The following is a 10748-nucleotide window of genomic DNA, read 5'->3' on the forward strand; positions in this document are numbered from 1 at the left end:
GTGGTTTCTGATGTGAATGAACGTTGAGGATGGAAGGTAGGTATTTTTCTTGCTAAGTAGAATGAAGTCTGCGGTACACTCAAACCCCTCAACCCTCTTTTACCACGAAGGAGAACTCGAGGCCCGAGACGAATACAGAGAGACATTCTTCGTTTGGGGGTGTTATACTATCAGCTAATTGACGATGTAAGAAGTAAATATTCATATATAATTTGAATATGTGCTTCTATGACTTAATGACATACTAGAAACATCCTAACGAAGATCAATTCAAGACATTGGAAGCGCCATCCTTATATAGCAGTACAAATCAGTTCTAGAATATCAACATTATAGACTATCAGGATCAATCGCTGTCGTCAGCTTCCTTGATACAACACCATGTTACCATCCTGTTTCCCCGGGTCGGGTCTGCGACTAACGCCAGCGTCCACACTATAGTCGGCGAATGGGTTACATATCATAAAACCCGCCAGCTGTCTAGATCGAGATTGTCGCCAGCGGTAATGTAAAAAGAGGATGGATTGAGACTATAACAAAGCAGTTTACTCCGTATCTACGACCCGGCCCAGAGGACTGGGTTTGTGATGAGACCCCTATTCGTCAACTTTAAACCCATAAGTATATAATATGCAAAACCCTCATAGTACCCATTAATAACATGATGGTTGATATTACCTCTTAGTGGGTACCAAGATCGCTATGATATATGGCTGTAGCCAGCGGGAATTGCATTAGTAAAAGCCTGTTTATATTTGGCGTGTCCGACAAGCGGGATCTTTCGGCATCGTATGGTATACATTATGCATATATTTTAGGTCGTATGTATGCGGTAGTAGATAACATATGCAACGACAATCCGTCAAAGAGGGAGAGGGCCATGCTCATCACCGGAGTCTCGGATAGTATGGCTCGACATGGGTGTTAATGCCATCCTTTGGATCGGGGGTGTGGGGGGAATAATGTAGATGAACTAAGTGGCATACTCCCACCGGTTGGTATGGTCCCCCATAGAGGCTGTAAAGGTTACTGGTTTTGATATTGAGCCTCATCCCGAGTGACTAAATTATGGCGTTACTAGTTGGGCATGCTTTAAGCCTAGCTTAGGAGTACTGTTAACTAGCCTCCTCCTCATCAATGTTAAATTAACATAATTCTTCATCGGGTTGGGCTGTCTTAGCTATCCACGGCCGTGGGATTTTCCTCATACTACCTTAAGCAGGTATCCACTATAGACCATACCGACTGATCATGGCTCAACGTAGATACTCCAACTCCGGCATTGCTTTACCGACCCAAGGGACTTTGGTAGTGAAAACATGTGCGTCTAATTGCCTCGCTTAGGGGGCATCACAGACAACTCTCCGACCTACTCCTACGTATCATTATTAGTTTTGTTACCCATCTGTGCCATAGCCGCCCAATGTTACTATTAGTTGCCATTGCCATTCCCAGCTCTCTAGAGGAGGCTTCCTGTATGATCCCTGAAGACCTGCTCGCGGAACAGTCAGGTGAAAATAAATTGTGTTCCGTAATTTGCATGCTTATGCACTGTAACCGGCTTCCTCATATAGCTTAGTTACATCCGAGAAAATATACATGATGCACGGTTATGGCCTTGCCGCTGGAGACTGATGGTAACATCCCTTGTCACTATAGGGGAGCCCATACTATGACTCTCAGCTGTTGATTGGGTTCCGTCTACGCGGTAACGATGCCTTCTATCTTTGCTGGGTGGAGTTCAGCTGATAGGTTTACGCAGCGCCAAGTTTGAGGGCTGATATGAAAAGCCCTCATACGAAGGAGTTTCTTTCTCGTTGGTTCGAGCGGTTCTTGGTCTAGACTAGGAGATACCCCGGCGCTGAGCTGGCAACACCCTCCAAGAATTACTTCATGATATGTTGAGCTAAGAGAATGTATTTTAATCATACAAGGTGTAGGCTATATCTAGTACTGACACCATATTATGCGAGTAGCAGGGGTATTTTTCTTCATTGTGGATGTTTCACAAACTACCTACCAGAAAAATATGCATTGGGCGATTCTAACACGGCTATCTCGTAGCTTTGCATTAGTAATTGGATTACGACCGAGTTGTTACCATGATCTAATCCGATCGATACTACATGTTGGCGGCTCTGTCGAAAAGCGGTCTTGCGACATGGATATGCAGTATGCATGGATGCTAGATAGTGGCACGGTTAAGAGCCGTATAGAAGGTATCCGCTTGTCTGAGCCATATACTGTAACATTGGAGTAGACAACGAGATGAGCAAATCCCGTGCGGGGTTCTTCAAAAGCTCTCATCGTGGGTTATAGTTACTTGGATATGCTTTGGCGATGTAGAAAGTCTGGGCGGATATGCAAGAATATACTGGGGGTTAGATCAAACTTCTCATGAAGCGAGGTTAGCCCGGAAAACGTTGCAGATCGGGTGATGGGTTACGCAGAAGACCCTAATGAAGAACACCGCTGGTATGGGCCTTCTGGGGAGCAGAGCCGCTATCACAACATAGCCCAACAAGCACAACCTGGCCAGACTACGGGGGACGGGGAACGGGAGGTCGGCTTTGGGAATGGCGCGCGGGCCGCGAATCTAGGATTTGAGTATACTCCGTAGGATTAGCCGATGGATCCCCTGCCAGCAGATGGTTGCATACGTAGCCGAGCACGGAATGAAAGCTGATTCGTTAATGACTATTAGCTGTGCGATTCCATTGGTCAGCCTTTGTTTTGAATACATGGGGTTCCGTTCTGGCGGGCTCAGTAGCTTCTGTAAAAATACCACCCAGTAGACGTGTTACTGTACGGTAGGATTCGAATCTCCCATCGTTATGGGGTATATACAAGACCCTCTTCATCACAGGGTTGGGTAAATGCGAGGTGGATTCGTCATAGGCCCCCCCTTTTTTTGAGCAGCTCGGGTCATTCTACCCAATCCATCGGTTTCGGTTCCGGGAGATGTTGTGTTACAATGGGGTTAAGCACCATTATTACCTGTTGCTTGGTTCGACCTCTCGTGGACTGGATCTTTGCGAGAAAAAGTATTTCATATGAGGCTCTAATAGATCGATCCGTATGAGTGCTTGGCGTCAAGTCACGGCTTCGGGTGGTGCGGGCCGCTTTTCTGCTTAGCATTTCAAGGCTTTTCCGGGTTAATTCTTATACTCGTCCCGATACTCTGGTATAGTAATTATGGGCACGCCAACGTATTGGGCTATACTGTCTCTTTATACGAGAAGAAAGGAGCCTCTTAGCTTAACCTCTTAGTTCTGCCCATTGCAACTCTAACTGCCAACAAGCAAGAGCCGTATAGGCCAACTGATTGTGACATCAATAATCTAGCGCATAGACAACTTTATTCTGTTATGCATGTGTGCTGCATTAGTGTCTTGTCAGGAGCAATGAAGAGAACATGTGAGGGTTGTCTGAAGCAGGTGTGTGTATTTGCTCCGTCTTTCGGCTGAGGGTGTAGCGGTCTGACTCTGTTCCGACTAAAGGGTACCTGTGACAGGCCTCATACTCCTGAGAGACGAGTTGACGGAATAGCACAGTATAGCATCAAAAGACCCACCCTGATTAATCATGGGATAAGAGCGATCCTACCGTAAGTTCGGGCTAAGTGATATAGCTTATTGCGAGGTGATAGATGGCTTCGGTGTGATAACTCTGGTGGTGCTACTCAAAATGTGTCTGTATTTGATTGGGACGTGGGAGCATTCCCTGCTTTTCCTGCCGGCGGCGTTTGCATCGAGATCCTGGCTCTCGCCGTTCTCCATAACTAAGCACACCTCCAACTTCATTAGCAAGATGGTGACAAGGATGTTGGAGATGTTCTCATAAGTCTAAGAGTGAGATTGTCTCCTATCCCACTTCCAAGGCTGAAAGCAATAGAGCCTAGGGGGCAGATGTTGTTGTTGTCTATGATCGAGGAAAGAACACCGAGTTCGAAGAGGTATTGAGAAAATAATGCGTTTATGATCACTATCATTGAGGTGTGTTAGATCTCTAGGTGGTACTCTAGCTAGTCGTCGTAGTCGCAGCTTAGATAGTCTATTTAAACCACGAAACACTGATCCAGGACGGTATAGCATCGAAGTAACGACACTCTTAAGAACCAAGGATCAACCCCTCTTGGAATAGAAGGCGAACCATATATAGGCTCACCTAAAGGCGGTAATAGGGGCGGTTAGGATACCATTATGGGTGAGGGAGCATGTATACGGGATTTGACCTGTCATCCGTCACTCACCACATTCGGGATTCGAAAGCAGGTATCTGCCCGGATGTTTCTCGTGACTATATTCTAATCATTCTAATTTATGGGTGTTCTCCTATTTAGGGATACACTCTCCGTAGCGCTTATGTCTTGTTCATGTGTCGGCTAGTGTTGTATATCGATGGCATGAAAAAGCGATTTATGTTGGTTGGTAGATTAATTTAGTCGATATCGGAAACGCAAGGTGTCATTGAGTTAAATCTGCATTAACTCAAATCTGCAGCAGTTGTTGTATGTAGTGTGCTCCTTCCATTTATCGGATAGGGGTAGGTTAGGTGTAGCTCTGCGTATCGCACACCCCCCTAACACTAGTAGATGAGGAACCTGCGACAGCTAACTACTACCCCTTCTTCCTTCCCTCAGCATTAGGTATGCCCAGATAGACAACCAACATAGATAAATTTTAGCGTACCTTGCAGTTACAACCCAGGTTACCCAGGTAGTTTTAAAAATGTGAATATATTCCACTTTCATATCTTCGTAGTAAAGTATCTCTTATTTAACTTAGAGCTTGAGCAAGCCGCGAGACTGGCAGCGGCTAGTAGGCGATACTTATCTCTTACCTGTCACCCAATACTCATATTAATTAGAATAACATCTTCTACTATGATTGGGTAGTTATAGATCCTAGTGCGATGGGGACATAAAATTTGCAGGATCGAACATTACGAGTTCACTTATGACACACAAGAACAACACAAGAGGTGCCCGTCAATTCCTTAATATTCATTTCCAAACGCCGGTATATCCGTAGTCGAATGCTGGTAATCCGATAAAGCCTTGATGCTTATGATTTGTCCCTCGAGGGACTTTTGAAGTTCTCGTCAAACTCCCTTAATGCTCGTTGAAATCCAAACCGCTGATGTCCTTTTGACAGAAACCGTACGATCTTCTTCGGCATCGAGGCCTAAGATCTATTCCACAAAACCAAAATTCCTCCAAAGTACTTCCAAAACAATGGCCACATGCCGGCCAGATAGCACAATAAAGCCTCGAGGCTTATGGTTCCTCCCAATAAACCGACACTCCAATAGAGATCCAGTCCAATCTTCCCAAATATCCGTTTGAATATATCGATATATTCACAACAGGGGTACGAAGCCCAGTGAAGCCCCGAGGCTTAGAATATATTCCACCAAAGACTCCCGGAGTCCAACCAACCAACCAACATATACAATCCAGTAAAGCCTCGCGGCTTATAATACATTCCATGTAAGTTCCGCCATTTTATAGTTCTAACAGATGCGTCTATCTATATTTCGTATGCCAACCATCATAATCCTGTCGACATATTCGAACTTCCAAGCCCTAGTCGTTACATATAAATCAAAAGCATTGCGCCTTGATTTCCTCTAAGATATCCTACCAAGCCGATAAATCGAAGATAGAAGCCCCTATTCTGCCTCAGACACAAACGGATATGTAATATTGCCATCGGGATCCGTAACCTTAATAAGCGGAATAGGCTCAGGCGATGGTGTATGAAAGACGACCGCCCGTTTGTATCGTAGGTTCCTGGGCCGCGGCACTCGGCTATTAGCCTTGGGTACCGACGAGGGCTTCGTGTAGTTGAGCGACGGTATCTTTGTCAATTTCTTGATCTTGCGTCGTGGTTGCTGAGCTTCTTCCTCGGGGGAATCTGCGTCTTTTTCGAGTTTGCGTTTTGTCCGGGGGTCTGTGAGCGAGAGCTTTCCCAGACCAAATACAAGTTGCTTTAGCTGGGGTGCTTTGATTGGCGTGGTGTATTCGTTGATGTTTTCAAGTATGTGATCACCAGGCATCGCGATGGCCAGTGGGGGGAAAGGACTGATAGCCGAGGTCGTGGGGATAGTGGTGGAGTGAGTGTCCTTAGCCCAAGGAGGAAGGATGTTAGGTGGATCTATATCCATAGCTGTGTCGAAGTGCATAGATGTGTCATTATCCATGGAAGTATTGATAGAAAGAGGGGTATAGTCGGTCATGACAACGTCGCCATCAGCGTCGATTTTGTTGCTAGTCTTCAAGTCGTCCATGAGGCTGAAGAATTCTATGCCTTCCATCATATCTAGGCCCAGTTCAGGCATATGCTGTCTTGAAGGATGTATCACAAGGGGGTTCAGTATGCGGGAGAATTTTCTGACCATGTACCTAGCAGCAGGGGCGTGAATGATTACACGACGTCTGCGGTTGTAAGTGCTCTCGAATAGAGGCGCTAACGAGAACGGATACAGGCCTGAACCTCGTCTGACTTTGACACGTCCAGAGAGAATTGAACAGGGACCCATGAGGAAAGATTCGATATAGCCGCTAGATACAGCGGCAGTGTAAGGTAATAGAGAGAGATGATGTGATGTAAGTAAATCGTAGTAGTGTAGGATGCTATAGAAAATTTCGAACAGATATTTCGAGTAGATATTGAGCCGTTACAAAGTAATAGTTTCGATATCCCGAGCTATGCTGCGCGATGATTGTTTTGGGTAATGAGGGAGAAAAAGTAGAAGAATAGAAAACGAATTGTTTACAACGGCATGGTGTATGTATGTTGATTTGTAAATAGAATTCAGACTAGAAACCTGTTTTGTCGCTTGGACTCTCTTCATATTGTGTAAATAAACTACGAAAACGTTGAATAGGAGAGAGTTGACTTCGTCGTAGTGTTCTTGGAATCAGATGACGAACGCAAAGGCACTTGTTAGAGTTATACCAGTGCTATAAGGATAACGAGCGAAAAAAATATAAGCAGAAACCCATATACCAAAGTTTATATTCTTCTTTTTGTTTCTTTGCGAGACTAGTCAACTATAGAGAAATAGGGGGGATAGGGACCCCCATCGCTATACGAGGCACGCTCGCTCGTTATCTACAACCTCTAGCTCATAACATTGTCAAATCTTTCGCAAAGTTTTGTTCTTGATGAAGTCATTTATTCAATATTAGCATTTTATTTTTCGTGCTACTTATTGACTTTCACCAAGTCCAAAGCGATAGAAAAGCATCCAGATTAAGCGGACAACTCGCTCCCGCAACGAGCATATTGATATGCCCAACATCATTTATTAAGTTATTACAAAAAAAATCTTACAATTAGCCTTTAGAATTACGAATAATATCTAGGTATAAGATTGTAAGGGTCATTTTCTCCTTTCTGATCAGTCTTCCTATACCAGCACTGAAAATAGTAGAAATAAAAGTAGTAATATGCCAATTAAGAGAATATATTCTAAGATGACGATCATTTATTATATCGATCATAATCTAAAACTAATGGACTAGCCAATTGCTTCCAACCAAAACGTCGAACAGTCGTATATGGTATTTATGGTAGATAGTCATATTCCCGGGATTATATATTAATAGGGTTTGAGGCTCTGCTTAGTCTTTCCTAGCAGAACGGTTTACTTTGAGGCGTTGACGCTATAGCTCGTGGGATAGGCTTATCGTATGTCATAGCAAAAGTTGAAACGTCAGATGCTATTTTGGTGACTACCTAAGTCGCCTAGCATATCCGAACTTCGTAAGACTTGGGTCTCTGTGACTTTACCTTGCATAAAGATGCCTGTGCAGCACTACTATTGTTGATATCAATAGTTCTTAAGGTACTAAGGCCTATATCCTATGGATTGCGTGATCCTATAGATTCACACATCTACCACCACACAAGGGCGGTACCAGGCACGGGACAAGGAGGCCTGAAGTCCGAAGGCGCCAGATCTATCTAGTTTTGTAGCGTTCTATGGGCCATTAGTATATGCTTCAAGACACGAAAGGGGATGATAAATACCCAAGATAGTCTTCCTTGATGCTTCCAATTGCCCATAGCTCACCGACTTCGGCTCGCGTGCCCACAATCTTAACACGAACCTGGGTGTTAACTTCGATCGTAGTGTCCTCGTTGTTAGTAAATTGAGGTGGTGTGGCGTTCGGGTCCCATCTAACTTCTTGCGGGATCAACTTGACAGGGGCTGTCAACTAACGTCATACGCGCCGATGTCAAGGGGACTACTTACGTGGGTGGACACGAAGATTCGAAGCGGTCCTGCCTCGGCGAAGAAGCCGTGCTGGTTGACGGAGACTACTATGGCATCCATCTTACTTACTTAGCAAAAGTTCGTAATATCAAAGCTCAGCCTAGAAAAACCTACCGTTTCGCCCTTGAAGGGGCGCCAGACCACAGCACGATAGCCAACGGTGAATTCAGCGAGACCGCTTCCAGGAAGGATACGACCTTCGGAGATATCAAAGGTATCCATGATGGAAATGATATAGTAGCTTCCGGTACACGTGCCTTCAACGTCCTTAAGAAGCTTGCCTGTGACCAGTTCATGCATGTTCTTGCCGAAGTACGAAGGGTGAAGGGTAACCCTTCGCTCGAGGTTGTAGAGGAAGAACATTTTGATACGTCTATATGCTCGCGCTGGATGATCTAATTGGTAAGAGGGAGGTTGTAGGGGATATCGAGATGGCGTTGCTACGGTAAGATTGTTCGCGGGATTGATCGTCAAAGTGGAAGGCCACCACGATGAAGTATCGCGCGACACGTAAACGGGGATCTCTGGCAGGGCCTAGGCCAAGACAGAGGTAGGTGATTGAAGGCCAAGCAAGAAGGTGTAAGTGACGAGGACTCGCGGGAGACGGGATGAGTCGATGTAATGGGATGCTAAAAGGTAGGCTGAGGTGATGCAAACCTTGAGCCTCCTCGAGCCTCAAAAAGTGGCAATCTACCTAAGGGTATCATAAAATCATCAAGAAATATAATAAGACAATGTTAAAGCTATGCGCTTGTGGTGCGATGATGAATGCGACAACAGGGCTGAAAGAAAATTTGGTGTAGCCTCAAGAAAGTCTGGATGATGAAAGGAACGAGTCGCGTCTGGTTTAGGAACTTTCAAGCAACCCTGGACCTTATTGGCCTTAGTGCAACCTGGGGGGAGAAGACGGGAAGGTCTCCACTTATGTATATAGCTATTATGTACCTAATTGATGTACCTATCGGCCTGTGCATCAAATTGTATTATACTTTGTACCTTAACCGTTAAATGCTTAGTTAATGCTTAGGTACCTTATGTAGTTAACCTAATTCTTTAGGGGTGCTTTGAACTATCTATGTATGTTAGGTACAGCCTCGTAGGGAAAATCTCGGTTTCAGTTCGGTACAACGACACCGACACCGAAGCCATTATTAGATGCACAACGTCGTCACTTATTACTCATTCCCGTCTTCTTATCCCGTACCTAAGCTGTCCTACCTTAGGTAGGTACATAAGTTACTGTTACTTGGCGCAATTGAAGTGTGTTTGCATGTGCTTAGCCTTCCTACATGAAAGAAGTGACGAGAAGCTTACTTCCATTGTACAATTCCCGTTTGAAGGAAATACATATAAATATACGTGAATAGGTACATACATAATGCGTGAATGATAAAATGCCCCACTTCCACTGCTCCTCGCCTTCCGCAATGGCCGATCACTAAAAACATTAATTATTTCCATCTCCGGGGGTCTCTTTTTATATTTAACTTCGACCTCGAATTATTCCGTTCTCTAACTACGCGACTATCCGAGGTACGCGATTTAAGCTAAGCTAAACCATTACCACCCTACCTTCGTTTAGCTGTCATCATGACGCTCAACCTCGAGAGACAACTGACATTTGTAAGTTTAATATAATATAACTACCCCTATAGACATATAGAAATATAGACATCAATCTTAAGACTAACTAATCGCGCTTCTATAGTATGGCGCTTACCACCGTAACTCGGTCAACATTGCCATTCACATGGTTTGCGTACCTCTGATATTATTCTCTGGCTTCACCTTGGTATGTCGAACCGACTAATCACCTATACTACTCCCTAGACAGATATTATTAACAAGCATGACCGTTCGCAACAGGCCGCAAATACAGGGACACTCATCCCCTTACCTACATACTTGACGATACCCCATCTCGACCTTAATCTCGGCACCCTAGCAGCTTTTACGTGGGGTGGTCTCTATGTCCTTCTCGAACCTGTTGCCGGAACCATTCTGGCGTTTATATGCCTCGGGGCTGCCGCAGTCACGAACACCGCCGTCGCCGAAAACCCGACCTTAACGAACCAGGTCGCGCTTACGGTACACATAGTATGTTGGCTACTCCAATTCGTCGGGCACGGTGCGTTTGAGGGCCGAGCGCCTGCGCTATTAGACAACCTGACACAGGCCATATTTCTGGCGCCCCTTTTCGTCTGGCTCGAGTTCTTGTTTAAGTTTGGCTACAGACGAGAACTGCAAAGCCGCGTTTCGAAAGCCGTCCAAGTGGAAATCGCCAAGTTTAAGGAACGAAAGGCTGGTGCGGCGAAGAATGGAAAGGCTCAATGAGCGCGAGGACAGTAACAGTATGAGGCAAAAATTCATGGTCGTGATAGCTCTGAGAGTTATATAAGAAGGAAGGACAGCAGGCGTGTCCAATACCGCCATTTTGCACATCCAATATGAGATGTTGCCTA

The 10748-nt window shown here is 45.0% G+C and overlaps 3 protein-coding genes across 3 annotated transcripts; 1 reads left to right on the plus strand and 2 right to left on the minus strand.

Moving 5' to 3' along the window:
• Window positions 1–5673: 5673 nt before the first annotated feature.
• On the minus strand, window positions 5674–6543 carry GL218_05074 (uncharacterized protein; the record flags this gene model as incomplete). The annotated part of the gene is made up of 1 exon (XM_033581711.1): window positions 5674–6543. The coding sequence occupies one exon, from the start codon at window positions 6541–6543 to the stop codon at window positions 5674–5676; it is 870 nt and encodes a 289-aa protein (XP_033435704.1).
• Window positions 6544–8011: 1468 nt separating this feature from the next.
• On the minus strand, window positions 8012–8649 carry GL218_05075 (DNA-directed RNA polymerase II subunit rpb7; the record flags this gene model as incomplete). Its single annotated transcript, XM_033581712.1, has 3 exons — window positions 8012–8209; window positions 8266–8346; window positions 8401–8649. The coding sequence occupies 3 exons, from the start codon at window positions 8647–8649 to the stop codon at window positions 8012–8014; spliced, it is 528 nt and encodes a 175-aa protein (XP_033435705.1).
• A 1227-nt stretch (window positions 8650–9876) lies between these two features.
• On the plus strand, window positions 9877–10620 carry GL218_05076 (putative endoplasmic reticulum membrane protein C16E8.02; the record flags this gene model as incomplete). The annotated part of the gene is made up of 3 exons (XM_033581713.1): window positions 9877–9909; window positions 9995–10078; window positions 10153–10620. The coding sequence occupies 3 exons, from the start codon at window positions 9877–9879 to the stop codon at window positions 10618–10620; spliced, it is 585 nt and encodes a 194-aa protein (XP_033435702.1).
• Window positions 10621–10748: the final 128 nt, after the last annotated feature.

This window comes from Daldinia childiae (assembly GCF_008694065.1).
Source record: "Daldinia childiae strain JS-1345 chromosome Unknown Scaffold4, whole genome shotgun sequence".
NCBI lineage: Eukaryota > Fungi > Ascomycota > Sordariomycetes > Xylariales > Hypoxylaceae > Daldinia > Daldinia childiae.